Source organism: Arvicola amphibius, chromosome 13 (genome assembly GCF_903992535.2).
Source record: "Arvicola amphibius chromosome 13, mArvAmp1.2, whole genome shotgun sequence".
Classification (NCBI taxonomy): Eukaryota; Metazoa; Chordata; class Mammalia; order Rodentia; family Cricetidae; genus Arvicola; species Arvicola amphibius.
This window is the reverse complement of record NC_052059.1, coordinates 31,919,291-31,942,875: the sequence shown is the minus strand read 5'-3', so window position 1 is coordinate 31,942,875 and position 23,585 is coordinate 31,919,291. Positions and strand designations below refer to the sequence as shown.

The 23,585-nt window shown below is 35.8% G+C and overlaps 1 protein-coding gene across 1 annotated transcript in view; it reads left to right on the top strand.

The window, feature by feature from the left end:
• Positions 1 to 23,349, top strand: part of Pcdh17 (protocadherin 17) — a 93,619-nt gene extending 70,270 nt beyond the window's left edge. Inside the window, exon 4 of the mRNA XM_038310595.2 lies at positions 18,658 to 23,349. Coding sequence (XP_038166523.1) covers positions 18,658 to 19,340 — 683 coding nt within the window. The 3' untranslated portion in view covers positions 19,341 to 23,349. The remainder of the gene's footprint in view (positions 1 to 18,657) is intronic.
• Positions 23,350 to 23,585: the final 236 nt, after the last annotated feature.

Here is a 23,585-nt window from a genome sequence, read left to right as displayed (position 1 = left end):
TTAAGAAAAAAATCTATAGTAATGTGTTTATAAATAAACTAAAAAAGAAACAGTCTATATAATAAATTAGCTTATCCATGGTTATTGGACCATTTTAAAGAAACAGCATGTTCCATACTAAACAGGGCAGACCCACGGAGACTGTGACAAAATGCATAAGACCTCAAGCAAGACAAATCCCAGTATGGAGAAGGGAATGTGGACACAAAAAAACTAAGCTTAGCCAAGAAGGTAATTGTGATTCATAAGGGAAATCACCATTCTTAACTGGGTAACACTGTGACTGTCAACTCTACTACAGGCCAAGAGACATACCCTGGAGAAATTAGACAAAACCAAATAGATTCCACGTTTGTTTAGTGGCTTTTGTCATTTTGTTTTTCTTTTAATCTTTTTTCTTTCTCTCTTTCTCTCTTTCTTCTTCTTCTTCTTCTTCTTCTTCTTCTTTTTCTTCTTCTTCTTTCTTCTTTTTTGTTTTTTTGAGACAAGGTTTCTCTGTAGTTTTGGAGTTTGTGTTGGAACTCTATGTAGACCAGGCTGACCTCGAACTCACAGAGAATGACATTCTCTGCCTCCTGAATGCTGGGATTAGTGTGTGCCACCACCACCAGTCCATTCTTCTCTTTAAAGAGAGAACAAGATCATGAAGTTGGGTATGTAAGAGGGCAGGGTCTGGGAGGAGGTGAGAGCTAGAAAGAACAGTATGAAAATATAGTGTAAAAAGCCCTAGACTATAAGTGTTTTATTGTTGTTGATATAAAAATGTTCAGACACAAAGACCTTTAGATACAAATTTTGTTTAATAATAAAGGACAAAGAGACATCTTAAGTAAAGTTCCTGTGGAACTACAAATGTGTTTATATGTCTATAAATTCAAAACACAACAGCAGATGAAAAGAAAACCTTCAGCACTTTTAGAAAACATCAAAGCAATTATCATATAGACATTTTGAGAAATAATTCTATATTGCTTTCTTGACTTTCCCTGGGGTTGAACCTTCTGAGTCCAACCTAAAATGGCAATAACTGAACATGAACTTTATTCTCTCAACCTACTGCTCATCTGTGCTAAGCAGCATTCTGTTACCTGCCACCAAGGATTTCCTGTTATCAACAACAGGGAACTGTGAGTCTTCAAGAGGACATCAAATCTTGTATTATTATCTGAAAGACAATGAAAATATAGAAAATATGGCATTTTCTACCGGATTCATGCCAGTTTTCCCATTTTCATAAGGTCAAAGAATCCTAAGTCAAATAATCATAAATTTGGATGCTTGCCAAGTTTTGTAGTCAGCAGCATATATTCTTAACTCTGGCCATAAGGACTTAGGACTCGTTACATGGAAAACAACAATAAAATCAACTTTAACTTCTCATGATTTTTGTTTTGTTTTGTTTTGTTTGTTTGTTTGTTTTGCTTTTGTATTCGATTTTGTCTTTCTGAGACAGGGTTTCTTTCTTTTTATTTATTTATTTATTTATTAAAAATTTCCACCTCCTCCCCTTGTCCCATTTCCCTCCTACTCTCCCCACACCCCTTCCCCTCCCTCTCCAGTCCTAAGAGAAGTCAGGGTGCCCTGCCCTGTGGGAAGTCCAAGGCCCTCCGCACTCCATCCAGGTCTAGGAAGGTGTGCATCCAAACAGACTAGGCTCCCAAAAAGCCAGTACATGCAGTAGAATCAAAATGCAGTGCCATTGTCCTTGGCTTCTCAGTCAGCTCTCATTGTCAGCCACATTCAGAGAGTCGGGTTTGCTCACATGCTCCTTCAGTCCCAGTCCAGCTGTTCTTGGTGAGCTCCCATTAGATTAGTCACACCGTCTGGGTCCTGACTTCCATGCTCATGATCTCCCTCCTGCTCTTCATCTGGGCCTTGGGAGCTCAGTCCAGTGCTCCAATGTGGGTCTCTGTCTCTATTCTCCATCCATCGCCAGATGAAGGTTCAGTCTGATTTGATTTTCTCAGCACAGGAACAGGGACACCTGGTAGTCCGAGGACTCCGCAGACAAAATGGCGAACTTGGAGGAGGGAGGACAGGGTCGTGTGGAACAAAGAGCTAGAGACAGGGTTTCTTTACAGCTTTGGAGTCTGTCCTGGAAACTAGCTCTTGTAGAGCAGGCTGGTCTCGAACTCACAGAGATCAGCCTGCCTCTGACTCCTGGGGGCTGGGATTAAAGACGTACACCACCACCGCCTGGCTAACTTCTCATGTTTTATATTTGCAGTGGCCAATTTTTCATTTGTACTCAATTGTCCCATTCTCCTCTGTCTATATATTTCATCATCTTTGTTTATTTTATGACTTGATGTTTCCTTTTGAATAGACAGTATTCGTTTGCAAGGGCTGTTGTAATAAGGCACTGGTGACTGCGTAAATAACGGCTGGTGAGATCTCACAGATTCAGAAACAGCACATACAAAATAAAGAATCTAGTTGCACCATGCTCTTGCAGGCAGCCCTTGTTTCTTCCTAGTTTCTGGTGGTTATCAGTAATATCAAACCCACTTACAGTGTCTGCTGCCAGGGTCCTATTGAGATCTCCCTGCTTATCTCTATGTCCCTGCTTTATCTTCATATAACAACTTTTGTATTAGATCAACTGTAATCCAGTATGACTTCATCTTTGGTGATTTCATCCTCAAAGACTCTATAAATAAGTTCCTATGTGCTAGGACTAGATGGAATTTGGAGGACTTGTTTCGACTCACAGTGCACTCATAAACTCACCGAGTTTTCCTAATTAAAATCCATCTGTACCTTTATATGGCTCTATCTATTCTATTGTGAAACTATACAGTAGTTTGGCTATATCTAAAATGCATTAGATATTGACTGATGAGTTATCAGTTAGAAAAGGAAGTTCTTTTATCGGTTGGTAGGATTGAAATATAAGGAAAGTGAATCATAAACAGAAATGATACTATGTCTAATAACAATTAATATTAATCAATGTTACTAGCTACACACATTTTTTTTTTCTGTTTCTGATACGAACTGATGTCTTTCGAAAATACTAAAGTGGCCACTGCCATGAGGATACTTTGAGATAGCCTGTATTCTGCAGTTCTGTGATTCATTTTCTGTGATGAATATTACATTTACACATGTTCATGTGGCAGACTTTTTCAGATGTTCCATCTGTTGTTGGAGTTGTGCTTTAAGAATAGTAAAAATACACAAATTAAAAGGGAAGCTGGCAGGAGATAGAAATATGTGTGGGGCAATAGTGAAAAAAAATGTTAGAGCTCTTAGTACCTTCTCAACCTGCTTTTACCTCCCAGTTTGCATATTCTCTTTCCAGGCAAGGGGCAACAAAAGATGTGGAATTTGTCATGAGAGAGAGAGAGAGAGAGGGAGAGGGAGAGGGAGAGGGAGAGGGAGAGGGAGAGAGAGAGAGAGAGAGGGAGAGGGAGGGGAGGGAGAGGGTCGAGGGGGAGCGTGGGCCAGTCGGAGCTCTAGAGCGACTTCTTTTCTGAAGGAGGGCTCTCCCTCCTCCCTTCTCTAGCTCTAGCGCGTCCTCTCCTGAGAGAGAGAGAGAGAGAGAGAGAGAGACTGTTCTAAAAAATGAAGTTACCTTTGCTCACCAACAACCATTTATTTTTACTTTTTTGTTGCTGCTGGCAGGACTTTTAGGCAGCAATTGATTCTGCTTATTCATTGTACATTTCAGTAATACAAATGCAAAACAGAATGTTCTTTTTTTCTTTATTCTAGGGAGTAGATCAATTATACCTGCCCATGATATGCCTAAGTCAGAGGCTCATAAAATGAAAAGCAAAAATTTCAAAAGGAAAAAAATTATTGTATGTCTCTAAACTTGTATTGTTACCTTTTTTCACATTTAACTAAAAGTTACATTCAAAATTTATACATATGTAATTTGACATAAGTATTGTAGAGTATTAGAATATATATTTTGGATGAAAACAATATTCATTGCGATATAAAAATGTATATTAGAAGCTATACATAAATGTATTCTTATATATTTCAGAGTAAAGATGAATTTATTGATAGATAGCTATTCTAAAACAAATACACTCTTCAGTATTAATTGATCCTTAAAAAGTTAATTATGGATATTATATGATTTGAAAAAAAAGCCTGCACTGTGTAACTAACTGTAAAATGCAGTGAACAATTTGAACAAGCCTTGATCTGTGAATGTGTTAGAAAATAGTTTTGGACTTTAATTTTGGTCATATGCTGGTTTACATCTTCTGTTCGCTCAGGTAGAAACGTATTTAACTCAATGAATGGACGTATCATCATGCTGATAAGGGTTCCATTGATAGAGAGCCTTGCAGTTACTTGGCACTGTTTCCATCTCATTTAAATGGAAATCTCCTTTGAAGTAATTTTTTCCTGGGATGGCTTCATCTTATGAAACAGGAATTGTCAGTATCCATAGCGTTTTGGAATTGATTGCTCTCTGGAATTTAATTTAAAAAAAATCAAATTGATAAGGAAGGATTCGTGATTCAGTTGGCCCTTTTTGTCCCGCTTGGTCTTTCTATTTGTTAACTAAAAATATTTTATTTTTCAAGCATTCCCGACTTTGCTTTCCTTTGCTATCCTCACCCTACACACCATCACTACTAGACTTCAGTCTGTTGATCCGCTTCCTCCAGGTGAGCAATTTCTTCATCTGCTAGCTTTCTTCTCTGTGGTCCGAATTTTACTTGTTAGATGGTGGCATTCTTGTGACTGTGCCTTTGCCATACAGAAATATGCATCTTAGTTTTCTAAAGGAAAAATAGTAGTGATTTGCTGCGACTTCTATCTCAGCCCTACTTGTATTTCAGGAAGAGTTTTGTGTGTGGAGTCAAAGTGAGAATGTAAATAATACGTGAAATCAGGGTTTCTGTTGCTTACTATACGTATATGAGTTTAGTGGGCCATTGACAATGAATTCCTGTGTAAAAATCTGTCAGTTATACTAAGTTTACATTGTGGGCCGTATAGGTTTTGCCAAATAAAAAACGAACGCACTGGAGTGGCCTGTATAGGAAAGAGAGACTCGACTACCACGTACGTTGTGGGTGTAGAGAAAAGTACTTCATAGTCAGTCTGAAAAACCGTTTGCCAGAGAAACTAGTTCCCTGGCTTCTTGTGTTTTTATAGACAAACATTTGCTGATCATCTTAGGTAAGATTTCTTTTATCGGAGCCTATTAGATGCTTTTTATTCACTACTTTAAAAATCTTTGCACATCACTCTAATAAGAATTCCTAGAGGCAAGTCAGAATCCAATTCATATGAATTTTGGTAGCTGGTGGAGCATGCCATCACAATCATGTGAAGTAGATGCAAGTGGTAAATATATTCTGATCTCTGAGTATTTTCTGGATGTGATATAGATAATCTGAACACAATGAGGTTAGCTATAGCTGGTCCAACTGAGTGGAAAGCAGGAAAGAACATAGGGGGAAGTCTTAGTTCACCATATTATTGTAAAATCTCAGTACTGAATCATTTGAATGTATTTCAGGGACTTGATTACCCTTTGAGTAATTTAATGTGTACATATGAAAAGGCCTAGTCATTGGAAAAGATGGGTATATCGAGCTGTTTGCTGTGTTGAAAAAACATATGTAAGTATATTCTGGCAAGGTATAAATCACTGTTATAGTTATTTGTCTTGTTTTACTTATGCCAGAAATAGAGAAAAGGTTGCCTTACTTCCTGTGTGGAAATGAATGGAAATTGGAGCTAAAATGTAATGCCTTAAATGGGTAAAATTTAGTGTGAAAAATTACTCTTGTCTCTGATTTGGAGATTTTAAATTAAAATTTAAAACTCAGGTTTATGTCCACACTTACACATACATACAGAGTCTATATAAAATCTTCATCTCTCCCTTAAATAATTTCCCTTAAATAGTTCTCTTAAAAGATTGTGACCCATTTTAACCAGTTGAAAAGGAGATTTTTATGTTTTAATTTACTACAAATTAATTTTAAAGGTAATGTAAATGCCAAATATTCTTAGCTTTCAGGATACAAATTTCCCACTTCATTCCCCATGTTTTATGTACATTTTTGGCTTGATCTAACATCAACTTTCTGATGATGCATATCATGTGTGCATATCATATGTGTTATTAGGCACATGGCCACATATTCAAAAACATATGTGTATTTTGCAAGGCCACTGATGAAATTGAATTTCTATGATTACTGAGAGCTGTGACTGAGTTGCCAGGAAACCAAAGCTGTAGTTAGGCAGAACAAGCTTTACTTCTATGTCCACTGGTAGTACTATACTTTTGCCTTTAGGTAAGTTCTTTTCCATGCATTTTCATCTGTTATAGGAATTTTATCATGTTTACTCAAAGTACACACATATGCCTTATACTTTGTAGTATTTTTGATGATAATTATATGGCAAAGTTAAAGTTATCTTATCATTTCAAATATTAGCAGTTTATTGTTGAAGGTATCCAGATAATCAACAGAGTGAATCTTGCAAAGCTCACCCATTAACATAAATTATGTAATAAAACCAGATTTTAGAATACAATTGCGGAGGCTTACCTAATTTAATCCTTTTCTAACATCTATATGTTTATTTTTATCTATTATTAAAAAGTATCATACATGACATAATTATTTATCTAATATAATAAAAATAATTAGAATAGAAACAATTTACAGAAAAAAAGTATCTACTATCTTATAAATAAAACATTTATATTTATAAAATGGCAATTCATATTCAAGGGTTTAAGGGTTATGTACTCAGTCAGGTAAAGTAAGTTCTGAAGAAAATTGTATCTGAATACAATATATACATATTTTCTTATCATAATTAACTATATACATTAGAATCACCATTTACAAAGCATTTACATAGTCTTAGATGTCTGAAGTAACCTAGAGATGATTAAAATATGCAGGTAGATGTATAAATTTTATCAGAAATGACCTTATTTTATATAAAAGACTGAAAAATGAGAAATTTGGCTTTCTATAAGGCAAGTCAGTCATTCCTATGGATACCAAGCAAGGATTCTACCACTCTTTCTGTTGTAGAGGCAATAAGGAAATAAGTCATGTACACAAAATGTTAAATCTAATAATATATCACTTATTTTTAGAAGGTATATGCAAATATATTTATTTCAATAATAAAATAAGTTTACTCAGTAAACAAAAGAAATAAGCAGGAAGTCTCTGTCTACCAACTACCTTTAGCCTAATATCATTTTCCAGTTTTCAGTAATACTGCAAACACCTAGATTTGTGTCTTTCATGTTCATATACATTTTTATAAACTCAATAAATGAAAACTAAACAATTTATCAGAAAACTACCAAATACAATAGTTAAAATTGTATTCCATTTTGAGGTGAGCCTAGGGATTCCAGTTGGGACAATTACAGCCTAAAGAATATGCATACCTGAAGCTCATAAAGTAAGGCATGGACGGAATTTAGTTGAGAAGAGACTGCTATTCAAATTTAAGTTGTTATCTCCTTTGAGCAGAAATTTGTGATTCCATCTCTGTGCTCAGGATTTTTCCATATTCTGACTTTTTAATGTTATTTCTAAAATAATTTTAGGCTTTAGTTGAGAGATTGATGCCATTTTTTTTGACATTGCAAGAAGATGTGCTTAAGGCTGCAGGCAGTATGCTTGTTATTTCCCAGTCTGCTGCCCTTTGTAATACATTGAATAGATATCTCTCTACTAGAGAATGGAGACAGGGAGGAAGGGAGAGGGATTAGCAACGCTAAGATGTAGAAAGTCTTTTCTTGTGCCTAAAGCTTTATGACAGCATGGTATGAGGCACTTTCAACACTGAGTAGTTAAAATGACTTGCCCTTTTGGTGAGTACCTTTGAAAGAAAAAAATTAAAATAAAATAAAAACAGCAGCAACAGCAACAACAACCCCAGCTACTTGAGATCAGTTTGGGAAGCAAAACAGATCACTCTTTCTTAAGACTGAACATGCAGTTTTAGAGAAGTAAAAATTCAAGTTCTACATGCCTGAATTAATGAAGAACATCCTAATGAATTCTCCCTGTGAGGTCAATATGAATTTGTTTTTTAAAATTAGATTTAGATTACAAGTCTGAAGCTTAAATATGTTCTCATGTCGTTTTGAATTTGTTTTCCTAGTAGTATTGCTCAGGGGAAATATGTTTCCCTTTAATCATTTCTTCTTTGTTCTGGATGTGGTTGATTATCAATTAAATAAGAAGTGCTCTCTTAGATAAGGACGTGTTTAAAACCCCATTGCAGATAATTTCTGATGTGTGGCCTGCATTTCATACGGAATTGTCGGGAACCTTTGGCGCTTGATTGGTTACACAGCACAGCGGCCTACTGGGCCACAGGTCTCTGCTTTCTGAATTTCCTGACCAATGTTTCTTTGCCTCTTCATCTCTTCAGTGTGTTTTAATGATTACAGAATATTAAATCTGTTACTAGAAAAATGGCGTATCCTTGCCAGTAAAATCCATTACAAGAAGCATTTCAGTATATTTACTCTAGAACATGGAAATTGAATCTATTGATTTTACTTAAATTTTCATTCTTGGGAATGAATTCTTGCATGGTAAAAACATTTACTACAGCATACTTACAAATACTAACAACAACTGATTTCAGGAAAATATTCCAAGAGCACAGAAAGGCTTTGTGACTCTCACCTTCTTTTAGAATTCTATCAGTATTTTTTGATTTTAGTGGTAGTGGTGATGGTGGGGTCAACTGACTAGTGATAAGTGACTTGTTTTTATGAAGTGAAGTTGAAATTGTTGAGATTCAAACTTCCAATAACTCACTCGAAATTAAGCTTTAGATACTATCCATTTAATACTCTCTTAGAAAGATTTCCTTAAAGACAATGATAATGAAAGTACATATTTCTCATGATCTACATACGTTGTGAGAGTTAACATGTACATGGAAGCACATCCATGGAGCACACTTCATTTTACTTTTTATCCTTAGTAGAGATGAATGACTATTACAGGAACAGTTTCTATTATATACATTTTGCATATATAAATACATAAGCTAAACAGTTTTGAAAATACTGGTGTAAGCAGGGCAGCTATCTGCTCATTTGGAATTATACACATCTCATTCAGCAGCTGAAACCATACCTGTCTCTGTCTCTTTTACCATGTCATTGAAAAACAATCTAAGCAATTAAAATCCTCCTTAAAAATCCATCCTCTCCAAGAACCATATTCTGTTGAAAGGTGTTGATTGTTTCCTAAGTAACAAGCAGAAGATTAGCTACCTCTGACTTAACTCTTTTTCTAAGGATGCTAAGAGTGACATTGATTCTGTTTACTTGTGTCTAGAAATTGAAAACAAAGACGTGCTAGAAATGAGCTGAACAACAGGATTTAAATTGGTAAATAGATGTACTTCCCCAAAGAAATCAGATAGCAGGCATGAGAGAGAGAGAGAGAGAGAGACACTAATAAGACTCTCTTCCTTGCTGCTTACGGAGTTTGTCTTAATGGGCATGTTTTTATTGACCTTCCTTACAGGATTACCACTTTGCTAGGAAGATGACTTGAATCCTAAATGTATTCAAAAATGGTGCCATTATAAGAGATAGGGTTAGCTTACAGAGGCAATAAAGGCATAAGAAAAGCATCCTCTGGGGAAAAAAAGGATAGTAGCATATTTACATAGTCTCTGGTCTGGAGTTCACACAATTATTTAAGTTGCTAGAATTTAAATTTGTCCTTGTAAACTAAACAGCTCTTGCGAACTATTGCATACAAGAGCATAGGTTTCACACTGCATGCAAATTAGGTTCTTCTGGAAACATCTTAACTCTTTCAAGACCCCACAATTATGAGGACATTCATTTGTTTGTAGATGGCAGTTTTCTGAGAGAGGCTCAAATACAAAGTTGGATAAGTACAAACAAAAGAGAAGCTTGTTCAGATTACACAACACTGTCACAGAAGATGGAAGAATAAAAAGGCAGGAAGGGAAAAGTGGGAGAGGAAAAAGAAACCTAGACATGATGAAGTGTAAGCCTCCCAGATACTCACTAATTCCCTAATTTAAAATCATTATTTAAACATACATTTTGATTTCAAAAGCATTCTCACAGATTAATAGTTTTTTTTCATATGAAATGTATTCAGACCTACAAATCTGAGTGAATAATACTGCCAGGTAAAATGCCTTTTTATCATTTAAAATTGATATCTTTAGAACTTGAGATTTTTATACAAACATGGTATTTAACAAATAGATCTGATGTTACTCTAAGCATTGCATATATCATAGGAACAAAGAGCTATTCTGTAAAACTTGTAGGTTCGGGATCAGTCTAAAAACTGACATTTCTTCCTCCTTAAGGGACATAATCATTTCTTAAGGCAAGGGATTAACTGTAATAAATATTTACAGACTATGATAGACCATGCAAATTATTGGGAAAGTAATTACATTTTCATTATCTGAAACAAAATTGTTTATTTTGGATTTTTTTTTCCTTTGGGTCTGCTTTTCAAGACAGGGTTTTTCTGTAGCTGTGGAGCCTATCCTGAGAACTTGCTCTGTAACCCAGGCTGGCCTAAAATTTACAGAAATCCATCTGTCTCTGCCTCCTGAATTCTGGGATTAAAGACGTGCACCGGCACTGGCCAGATTGGAGAAATTTTTTAAAGGCTTCATTGAATTTTTAATTTCGGTTGATTTAAATTATTTGCATTATTTGACAGACTTCTGAAACTCACATTGTACCTTATTTGAAATTATTCTTTCTCTTCTTATACACTTTTCATCTTACTTCTTCATATATTTGATTATATATGTGAAAGCTGGTTGAAGATGATGGAAAATTAGAGAAAGATAGAAGTTGGAATAGGACAAGGGCACACTTGATGCATGATTGCAATCTCTATTGGTTCTATACTGAAAGATAAAAAAAATGCTATTTGACTTTAAAATTGTCTTTAAAATAGAAAAGGAGGAGCAAAATAGAATCTGAATAGCCAGTATTTGGGAACAGAGTGGGCCATGCCTGAGAACAGGTTTTGGAACCGTGGATCATGGTACTGTTAGAGATAGGAAAACTTAAGAGGCAAGCCTTTTGAAACCATTGTGATTTGGATAATATCATTCCTTTAGTGCATCTGAGTATTGTAGGGCCATAAGTGGTGTTCAATATCTTCCCCATTTAAGGGCTCAGATAATTCAGGAACCTTACAAGACATGTGGTCAAATGCTCAACCACCTTTGTGCCTGTCCATTACCTGCTGTACTGAGTCTATAATCTCATTCAGAATTCTTCTGTTTTGTTTCCAGGTGCGAAAACTAATTTTGCCAACACAGTTATTTTATTTTGTTTATTTTATTTGTTGTTATTATTCGTTGATGCAGTATACATTCTTAAACTAATGAAGCTAATCTCTCACAGATCTGTGAAATGACCATTTCTATGTGATTATTGTTTTTGTTTCCACTTTTTTTTTAAACCAGGAACACGTTCTCCCTAAACTCCATTTCAGTACTATTCATCCTTTGAATTGAAGATCAAATAGCATCTTTTGTATAAATTCCTTCATGGTATTATCCTCTACACCATTCTCCAGATATCTGCGCCTTGACATTACTATGACATAGTTCAAAATGTAATTGTTCATGAATCATTTCCTTTCTGCAGAATTCCAAGCTACTGCTTGCTTTCTTGAAATTTAAGCTCCTTGGGGCTGAGTTAAAATGTCACAAACTTGTGAATTTAAAAGTGGTTCATTTGCCACAAACCACTACCTGTTATAATACCTAGACACAAAGTAGTTGCTTACTGCATTAATACATAATGAATCATTAAGCACAACAATCTTCAAAGAAATTGAAGAAGCACCCACAGAACCTCTATACTGGAACACTGGGATTACATTGATTTGCTTTTGATGATTCTGCAAAAGTCCTTTTCTCAATGCGTATGCAAACCTGTATCACTGTACAGTACTAACTCTGAGAGCCAGTTCTCCTAAGGGTGCCAGTTAGGAAAGAGACAGTTCCATTTAGCTGTGGCTTCACATCCAAGCATCTGCTGGTGCCCCAGGTAATAGCTGTGCCTACATAACAGGACTAAGGGAGGAGGGCAACTAAATTTTAAATGATAATTTCAGAGAAGGGTGCCGTGGGATACACTTATATTTGTGCCATAAATTTCCACCATGTGGTTTAGAATCTCATTGTTTTATATACCAAGGACTTCAATATCAAATTTCCTTATATTGTTTTATTCTTGTTCCGTCACGTAAATTTCAATTCAATTTATCTCAGCTTTTCTTCATCTCTGGGCACTTGCTATGCATTATCAATATATATTCTAAAAGGGCCTCTCTGATAGCCATTTTATTATGTCCAAGAGGTCAGAGATGCTTAAAAACATCCCCGAAGGTGAGCAGAAGCATTGAATAGTAAGTGCTACTGCTCAGAGCAGCTCCAAATACCCAGCTGTGATTGGATTCACTTGAATAATATAGGCCAGTGTTTTCTGGTGTCTGAACGCATCCGTGGCAATACATTTAGAAGCATTGTGCAATGCAGGTGCACGCTTAAGGTTTAGTACTTCAATGCTGCCATGGTTTGACTATTTAATGGTATTATAATAACCTCCTCTTCACAATGTGCTCTCTACCTACCTAAAGCAGAGAGAATGGCATCTCACAACTAAAATAAAGTATGGAAGCTGAGTGGACTGTGTGTTCCAATGTAGTACGAGTGCTCCTTTCATTGTATGTTTGTTGTGTGAATCACGTTTCTAAATTCTTAACATTGATAGATGATTAGTATAAAATAAGTAAAATAACCAAATGCATTGTTTTTAATATTAAGGATTCTTTCCCCCCATTAAATCACTGCAGTGTGAACAGGCACCTTCCAAAATGAGTATATTGTAACAGGGTATTTTATCTCTTACATGGTAACTAAACAGCAAGATAACATCTCACCTCCACCTGTAAACAATATAGCTCCTTGTGCTCAAAGGAGAAATATGAGAAACACAGAGCAGTGGGTGAAAGATTGTCTGGCTAAGTAAGTGACTGGTTTTCCCACATGACAGGTTTCCATTTTTATTCTCCTCTTCCCTTGAATAATAAACACACCACGCTTATTAAAAAGTGGCTAAAATAAAGCAACTGAGTTGTGTGAGTCCTTGTTAACAAAACCCTGTATCTAATACAGCTGTAATAGCAGAACATTTATTTTTTTTATACTATAAGGGAAAATAATAGTTTTGGAGGCAACATATCTTTACTTCACATTCTTCAGAATAATATTGAAAGTGAAATCCGTATTCCATTCATAGGCAGGAAGAGTGAAACCAGGTTTATTTTTATCAAATATTCTAGTAAATGGGGTCACATAAGTTATAACTGGAATTAATTTGCATGCATATAAATTGTTAAGATTCCTGTTGTTTGTAATGACTCACATCATCGCCACAAACTCTAGGGATTTGTAGATGGCAAAAGAAAGTAAGTGAATAATAGCATAGCCAAAAACGGAAGAAAAAACTCCTGTTTCTGTTAGAGGAGTGTCAGTTCACAGGATGTTGCAAATCATGCCAACTTAGGAAAAGAAAGCCTGCTTTATTAGGCTTGTTGAACTGTATTCTAACAAGATTCCTAAGTTAGCAGTGATATTTTTTTCAGATATGTAAGAATATATTTGAAGAAATTGCAATGCATTTTGCTCGAAGAGAAGCATGTACACCTTGCTATGTGCATTTATATATAAGTACTGAAGATAGAAAAGGGAATCAGCAGGCTGATGTATGAAGTTGTATGTCCTGATTTTCAGTCAAATGCTTTTTTTTTTGTCAAGGATACAAGTAGGTGAGAATATGAGATGCACACCGTGTTTACATTCTATAGAACTGATCTGAAGAGTTCCATGCCATCTGGAAATACAGATCAATGCTTATTCCACTTTCCAGACAGCTAGTACGTGTCATGGAAACTTACATTGGTAAAATAAAGCAAATTAGAAATAAAAGGAGTAAATGGTAAATAAAAATGGACTTCCATTCAAAGAGTGATCTGCTAAGAAACAAGTCTTATTTTGAGATGTTCTAACAAACACTACCAACAACTGCTGTAATTAAGAGCACTATTCCTATTTAAAGCTGTTTACAATCAGAAATAAAGACATCTTGTTGGTAGTCACAAAACACAAAAGAGTGTTAAGTATCTGTCCCCACAACCACAGCAGTGTAGAACATCCTCACTGACACCCTGATTTATAGACATGTTTCTGAACTCCTGTGTCATGGTTATTATTACATCAGTAATTATATATATATATATATATAATTACTGATGTAATATATATATATATCCTGATATAATATGTAATATATAATATATGTATAATATATGTATGTATTTCTAAGCAGATCAGAATGGGAACTGGAAGTATATGCACACTCTGATGCTGGAAATTCTCTACATGTTTTCTCAGATAAAAGAAAATGCAAATTTTGAGGTAGTAAGTAAATGTAACAGTAAGAGCAGGGAGTTTTTTGATGTCCTCTACTACTACCCCAAGTGGTAACAGGTTAATTGCTAAGTATTTTTTTTCTTAAGTGTACTGTGTAGTTCTCTAAAGACCAGGGAATAAGTTTAAACTTTATATTTGTGATAAGCTTCTGACTGATAGCAAGACAGAAAAGACTAATGAGATAGACACACCATGAATTAATTTTTTCTGGCTGATTGTTCAATAGGTTTCCTCTATAGTGGATGAACACACACACACACACACACACACACACACACACACACAAATGTGGCATACCAGAAAATCACCTGACAAAAGTGTCTGACAATGGCTCACTTTTCTTTGTTGACCCTTGCTTGCTCCAGTGTCTTGACTTTTAGTTTTAATGTTCATGTAGTTGACAACAGCTTTCATTGAGCATCAGAATGGCTAAGTATGTCTAATAAAATGTATTGACATTCCAAGATTAAATTCTTAGTATAAAGGCTAAATCATGCTGTCCTTTTCACTAAACTTGATAAAAGTCCAATGATCTAAGTGCATGTTATGAAAATATAAAGTTAAAAATAGTTAAGTTATTGATCTCATCACTGATTTCCCACTCAAATATACAGAAAAATTGTTAATTAATATGGTATGTATTGATTATTCTTTACATTTTATCTACCTTTTTTCCTTCCTTCCTTCCTTCCTTCCTTCCTTCCTTCCTTCCTTCCTTCCTTCCTTCCTTCCTTCCTTTATTTCTATTTGACAAGATCTTACTTTGTGGCCCAGGCTAAAAGACTGAACTGGCTATCTTCCTACCTCAGCTTCCTTAGTGCTAGTTATAATATATTACACACACACACACACACACACACACACACACACACACACACACACACTTGGAATATATGCAGTCCAGAGTCCCAATCTAGACTGTCCTGAAATTCAGAATGGTTTACAAGCATCTACCGCTACCTTTAACTAAAAATGAGTCTTAGTACCAAGTAAATGACACTTCTTTCTCATAGGTGTTTCCTTAAATTAGAATTAGATATGAAAGATATCAGTCTCTGTGACCTATATTCATTATTTGTTAATGTTCAGAATTGTTTTGTTTGTTTTGGTTTTGTTTGGTTTTGTTTGTTTGGGTTTTGAAATCCTACAGTTTCTGTCACATGTATCTTTTTTTTCCCTAGGGTTTTACAGTCTTACTTAAAATGATCACTTTCTTTTAAAGGTTGGCCATGTTGTATTGAAGTAAGGATGACAATAAACGTGAATTATTTCTAGGTAATCTCAAATTTGAAGGTAAATTGGATCAGATCAACTCTGTTGTGAGAGCTTTTGCCCAAGGCCTCTCTACTTGACTAACAAACACAAACACCAAATCTATATCAATAAAGGTGATGTGCTTCTCCACGCGCTCCAGTTTTGTAGTTCTAGTCTTCTACATGTCTTTCCTTGAATTTTTTTTTTAAGACACAGGGAACAAATTGATTCTCTTCTTCTATAATTGTAACGCCAGAGAAGACTTTGCATTATTTCTTTATCACACACACTCAGCTTATTTATGAAGGAGATTTAAAATATATATGATAGATGAAACATGTGGCCCCTCTCCTCCTAGAAGATGCAACCGTGTTTCAAATGCACACCTGCAGAAGAACCTCTTTCCTATTTACATTCCTCTACCACCTCTACTGTTAACGCTCTCCTTTCTTAACTCCTCTGCATTCTTCCTGAGCCACTCATTTTCTACCTCCGTCTATCCTTCTTTTCCATTCATTCTCTCTTTACTTTTGGTTGTTTCAATTTTTCTAATAGTTCTTTCTAGCTAATTATCCCATGAATATAAAGATGACTCTTTAATGCCTACCCATTTGAATGTTTACTTCTGTTCTTTCAGGAAGATTCCATTCATAAATTCTTACTGGAACTTTGGCAGTTATAGCTTACTTTATGCTCATAGTTTCTGCTGTTTATACACAAATGCCATTCGATTTTCCTTACTGTCTGTGAACTGCTGGCGTCAAAATTACGGTCTAATCACAAGGTGAATAGCTTGTAGTGTATCATAATCAATACTCGAAATCTGCTCCCCTGAATGTGACATAAAGGAGTCAAGTACAAAGCTGTGGTGTGCAGCGGGGAAGCACAAACAGTCATTTTAGGATGGTGGTTTCAAATTCAGGGTCGATTCACGCTTTCTTAAATCTGCATTAGTCTTTCTCTTTCTCTGACCTTAAATCCATGTTGACTTCATTCAGTGCTGGTTATTTAAAAAGCTGAAATGGAAGTCCAGTCAATATTGAAATTTAGAACCATGTCGGCAAATTTCAAAAAGAGTGTATTAGTTGTAAATGATTTTAAGATAAAATGCCTGGCTCTAAAGGAAACAAAAGATTAACAAAGTCATGATGGCCATTCAGATTAGGTAATGAAAATATCTGATGCTGAACCGTTCAGACACTAAAAATACATTGTAACCTGAACTCTTATTTAAATTCATAATGAGGCTTTCCACAATGTTCTAGGGGTCCAGGTTATTCTCACATGGTTCATGTTCCTCTTAGCAGGCTTCCAGTCAGAGACTGTATTCTCTATTGGCTCATGATTCAGACTACTCCGCAAGACTCTTGCCTGCTTTACATAATAAGTTTAAAAGGGAATACCACATTTATTCCAAGGAAAATATTTATTTAAAAATGGCAAGGTAAAATAGATGCAAGCAGACTACATAACTTTTTAAAAATTCACAAGTGTAAATTATGCATGCTATGAAATATCACAATATTTTGTCTTGTCAAGGTGTCACTCTGATATTTGGTAAAATAACTATTATTTCATGGCTCAAATTTCTTGTGGTAAAATAGTTCGTGGGTCTTTTTGGCTGATTGATAAGACATTCTCCATGGGCTTTAAATATAAAATCAGATGTTTTGTGTGACTTTGAGATATTGTCTTACAAATCATTCTAAATTTGATGCTTCCTATTTCAAATGTATTATTTGTAGACTTCTCTTTCCTTGCAGAACACACCATTTATTTGTAGGGATCATCTAGCATCAATTAAAAGGCAATCCCCAGGGCTGCTAAATGTGTAGGGAATTCTACTCCCATCACATAGAGGTAAATTGTAAATATCCTCTAGTCCTAGTAGAAGTTCCTGATCTAAACAGCACCATTAAACAAAAGGGAAGCAATCACTCACAGAGGAAAGAACAACTGAGAGAACGTCATTCACTGACACAGGATAAACATATTGGGGTCAATAGGACATTCATAGCTACCAGCACAACCAAGGCATTTTACTTCATGTTTCCTCTTCCATATCTTTAAAATAGTAATCATTAAATAATGTTTTGTATAAATTCTCCATACCTATACTGGCAAAAGAGAGAAGTACAACTTCCTACCGAAAACATTATTTTCTTAGGGTAGGAAATCACCAAGTGTCATTATTCTGAACTGCACCTTTTGAGTAAATCCATTTTCACCTACTTACAGCAAAAACAAAACCCGAAAGTAAAGGAAATTGATAACAGTATCCACATGCATATATAATAAAACAGGAAAGTGCTCTTTTGACAAGCTTATTCATAACACAGCCTGATAGAAAAAAAATTCCATTTTCCACTCTCAGTGGGGAAAAACTCAGCTTAGAAAGCAACCCTTTTATTTCATGACTGTCACCAAAATAACAATTACAAGTAAAATAAGGATGAAATATTTTAAAAGTTACTTAGCACTTTTTATGGAAATTTGTGATCCACTTTTTACCTGTTATTTGATTTAACAAATTGATTCCTGACCCGCTTTTTTGAAATTTGCTGTTTCCAGGACAGGTTACATAGAACAAAGACTGAACTCCCCAGGGGATTAGGTTACAGTGATTCCACAGAGAATCATTCTCCGGTGGCTACCTTTTACTTCTTCCCAGGCTATGGGAATTCGTTAATATCTGGAGAATAGTCTTAAATAAAACCATTGTCTCAACCAGCAGGTTTATGCAACCATCCTGAAATGTTTTAATTATTGTTTTCTTTTCCTTTTTAATTAAAAGACCAGAGGTCAAGCAAGCCCACTGAGAGCTGATCACAGCCTCAAGTAGAAATGTCAATGAAACTCTAATGATTGGATTTGCTGTTTTCTTTTTTTGTTTTGCAGAACCGGAAGAGTGCATTAACTGCACAGATGAATGCCGAGTGCTTGGTCATTCTGATAGGTGTTGGATGCCACAGTTCCCTGCAGCCAATCAGGCTGAAAACGCAGATTACCGCACAAATCTCTTTGTACCCACAGTTGAAGCTAATGTTGAGACTGAGACTTATGAAACTGTGAACCCCACTGGAAAAAAGACTTTTTGTACATTTGGAAAAGACAAGCGAGAGCACACTATTCTCATTGCCAATGTGAAACCTTATTTAAAAGCCAAACGTGCCCTGAGCCCTCTCCTCCAAGAGGTCCCTTCAGCATCTAACAGCCCGACCAAGGCATGTATTGAGCCTTGCGCCTCCACAAAAGGCTCCCTGGATGGCTGCGAAGCAAAACCGGGGGCTCTAGCCGAAGCAAGCAGTTCCTACCTGCCTACTGACAGTCAGTATCTGTCGCCCAGTAAGCAACCAAGAGACTCTTCCTTCATGGCTTCTGATCAGATGGCGAGAGTCTTTGCTGATGTGCATTCCAGAGCCCGCAGGGATTCCAGCGAGATGGGAGCCGTGCTGGAACAGCTTGATCACTCCAACAGAGATCTGGGCAGAGAGTCTGTGGATGCAGAAGAAGTTGTGAGAGAGATTGACAAGCTCTTGCAGGACTGCCGGGGAAATGACCCTGTCACTGTGAGAAAGTGAGGGGGGGAAGGGCCTTGGCGATTCTTGTCTCTTCTGTTGATTTAAACATGATTACCCCCCCCCCCCACCAAGTGACAACCCATTTTACGGGGGTGGACCAGAAACAGTGCTGCTTTAAGGCTTTTAGTGAACATCTGAAGTGCCCACAAGTATGTTCTTTTCACTGCTGTTTCTTTTACAGAAATAACAATGGTTTTGACCAAACATATATTAGGACAGAATTAATGACGCTTAAGGAGAAACGAGAAAAGAGAGAGTGAAGAAAACGGAGGAGAGAGAGAAGACAAACGAGGATGAGGAGACAAGTTACCTTTTGACAATCTGTTAGGAAGGTATTCAGCGTGAGACTTAAAGTATTTCTGATTGCTCTAAGACTGTCCTCCGAGATCGATGCTGACTTAACTGTTTACCTATAAACCCCATACAAAGCAGGGTCTTATTTGTTATCTGTGGGGGGTTTCTAGCTGACATCATAGGCTTCTACTGAAAGTCCTGAAAAGACCTTGCAGTAGTCCAAGCTACACCAAACATTAACACATATTTGTGGTAAACATTTCTGTATAAAGTACCTGCCAAGCATAGAAACACAAAGACCATTTCATATCCTTAGTCAGAAAGCAAAAGTATATATATAATAATAATAACAAAACAGAAAAAAATACAACAACGAAAAAAACCTTGGTCATTTGTAAGACACCTCATGTCGTATAAAAGTTCAATGTAAAAAGATATAGTCCGTGTTGTCCTGAACACATGCAGACCTATTCACTTCATTAAAGAAGGAAATTTGAAGACTTAAAAATGTCTACTTAGCATTTTAGTGTCCAACAAAGACATAAATGGTGGTGATTTTGTTTCAGAGTTGAACAAATCAGAATCATGGGCTATTATTGAGTGGTAATATTGAGAGAAAATTAAGATGACTTAAATGTTTAATTCATTTTTGGACACTAAAATAGCTCAGGAAAGTGAAAAAATTAGACATAACAGATCACATGACCATTTAAATGTGCAGATGTAAGAAGATTCAATGTGTTTACATCAAATGACATATTTTTATTGATTTATTGCAGATTCCGTGCATATGAGCCAAATTGTTGAGTGTATAAGAGCTATATTGTGTATTTTATTAAATTAATATATAGTTGTGTTGCAAAAATATTTGGGCTTATATTGTAAATGGCAAGTGTTGCCTCGGTAGCTGTCGAACTCTATGAGTTTTGTTTTTTCCTGCTTCCTTTTTTTCCCCATGGAGCGTGGGAAGCAGTGCCTCAGAGCAAAGTCTCTTGTTTAATGTATAGTCTACCAAGTACTACAGTACATAATTCTGTTCAAAATGTGTTTGAGTGAGCTGATGGCGCTAACTGAAAGGTCCAAAAAAAAAAAAAATACATGTCAGTCATAGTTCTGTGCAAGTCCTTGTAGAAGCTTTGATTAAAGTCATGATAAATCACAAGAACAAGAACTACATTTTGTACCAATACCTGAAAATTCTTTACGATGTTTTCAATAACATAAAGCTTCTGCCTATGTAGATATCATAGAATTGTTTGGTTCTCAAAAGTATCTTCAGTGGTTCAGGTGTATGTGTACATCATATTACTAAACATGACAAATGTTTTAATGCATGTGTAGTACCAGTACTGGTTACATGCATTGTGTACTGTGTTTTAAGTGGTCTTGGTCTTAACAAAATTTGTTTTTCTTTATCTCCGTGTTATTCTGCCTCCTTTTGTTGGTGTCCTTTGAGAACAATACCCTTTATTCCATCACTTGGTTGCACCTTTTCTTATGACATTTAGCAAGTTTCCAACTTACTTCTTAAGCTAAGACAACTCTAATTTCAGGAATTGGGAAAAATAAAATTAGCACTCACAGAAGTAGTAGCAGATGGAGAAATGCCTTGATTGACATTTTCCTTCAGCATTTAAATTTTGTTTTTGGCATTTAACAGCTTCATGGCAAACAGTTTGAGCCCATACCTTGGAAAACGTGGTGCTGAGTTAAATAAAGGCTGTTTGTGCACTGGAGCAGAAAAAAAAAAGTGATTATTTACAAACTGGGAGAGAATTTTGTGCCTTCTTTTCTGGCCACCAAGCCAGTGTAGAAACAGCATAAATGTCATAGAATCCTTAAACTAAAAACAAAAGAAAAAGTAAAACAAACATTGAACTAAATTAAGTTTTGGAATTAAAAAATATCTGCTGGAACTCTTACCATCATTTCACGGAAGTTGTAGATAGTACCTCACTCGCAAAAATTGCTTTGGGGGTAAAAATGGGTGACTCCCAACAGCCTTATTCTCTCGAGAACCACACTTGGTTCTTGGTAACAGCCTTTCCACAGCTCTTCTCTTGCTTTCTCTTATCCATACATGTTTAAATTAGAAGAGAACGGATCTTGTACATGTAAAACACAATTGACACTATATTTTGGCCAATTTATGTATCTATAGTGTGTTGTCTCTGTTCTGTGATATTACTTTTCTTTCAGGAGACTACAAAATGACTTAGCTTGATAGATAGTTGAAAACCATGATGGAAAACGCTTCCCTTTTAGTCTCTCCAAGCTTTGCCTCTCTCGCGCTATTCAGATAACCACTTAGTAAAGTCTAAGCAGTGTGCAAATGAATTCAACACAAAGAATAGGTTTATTTTTTAAAACTTCTTAATTCTAAGTAACCAGTTGTTCAATGTGTAGTGTCTGATGACACTGAAACACCCTGCGAGTCTCAGAATTGGTTGTGCCAGTATGTGAGGGATTGGCGAGAAGCGGCCACCAGTGATTTAGTAGTGTTAGCTGTTTAATACATTCTCTGTATTTAGTAGTGATTATTTATTTACAAGTTGGTGGTAGTTCGAGTCAGGACTCTGAACTGTTGTAGTTGAGGGAATCTTGCTTTTATTCATCTCCCTGAGACCTGCCTTCATCACAGAACTCTGGTGCTTGGCTTCCAAGGAAGCCTTTGCGATGCCAAAATCATGCATTTGGGGAACAATGTCTCTAATGGGTGGTACAGAATCAGTAGAGTTGAAGACGTTTCTGGAATTTAGAATGCTTTGCAAGGGTACATACATAAGATGAGAAATAATGTCTTTTATGTCTCTAGAGCTATTCAAGTAGAGGAAAATTCCATTTTGGGAAATTTAGCAAAAGACTCAAAATACTAAAAAAAATGCTTAATGGTGAACTACAAATAAAACTTTAGTAGTGAAATCGTTCGCCATCTGTTAATAATGAAAATGTTTTCATTAAAGTTCAAAATAGTAAGAATAAGTGTGATATCATATCAAAGTAAACATTTAAGAGCAATGTCTTATGGAATCTCAAAGAAGGTTTTCACATTGTTTCATTAACCAACAAACTTACCCCCATTGCAAACAACAGACAAAAATTGGAACCTGTGCCATAGATTCACTGAATTCCTGGGTGAGAAATTGATTGTTTCTTTCCCTAGATTAACTGAATTATTATAAAACATGGCTTTCTTTTTAAGGATGTAGGCACTGCTCAAATTTTTAAAAAAAAAAAGCACCACAAAACAGTCATGTAGTAATGAGCAGTATGCTTATGAGAACCAGGTTAAAAGCTGTTTGTTGTCTAATGGAGTGGAAGTTGCTGGGGTCAACAAATAGACTAAGGACCAGCATAATATGTACCTACTCATTATTGTCTAATTATATTCTTTTGACAAGAGACAGCATTTATCAGAGCATTAATTCCACGAGAGTTTTGGCTATCAAGTTGTGGTGATTTGAAACCTAATTGAATGAGACCTGATTAAAGTCTGACTCTCCTGGCCCCCGTGTTTTGCAGGTTAGCTATTTCCATTTATCAGTCCCATCACTTCATAAGGTTCTTCCTGCACCAAGTGATTGGTGAACAAGGACAGCGACAACAAAAAGCAGCATACATTGTATGGATTTATCGCAACGCTAATGTTTAATGGCTGTGTTTCATGTGACCTGTCTGGAAAATGAGGACTCTGAATAAAAAGCTATTACTAATAGTGGTGTTGCCTTCCTGTGAATTCATTAACACATAAGTGATGTATTCTACACTGCACACCACCAAGGACCCTAACCGTAATTATTTTGGAAAAACAAATATGGTATTATAATTGTCTTTGCTAATTATCGGCTTTCCCATAAAAGGAGATTTAAAAAGTTACTTAATAATGCCTGCCATTAGTTTCTAACAGAAATGAATTAATATTCTTTTAAATATCTTGGATAAGTGAGTTAG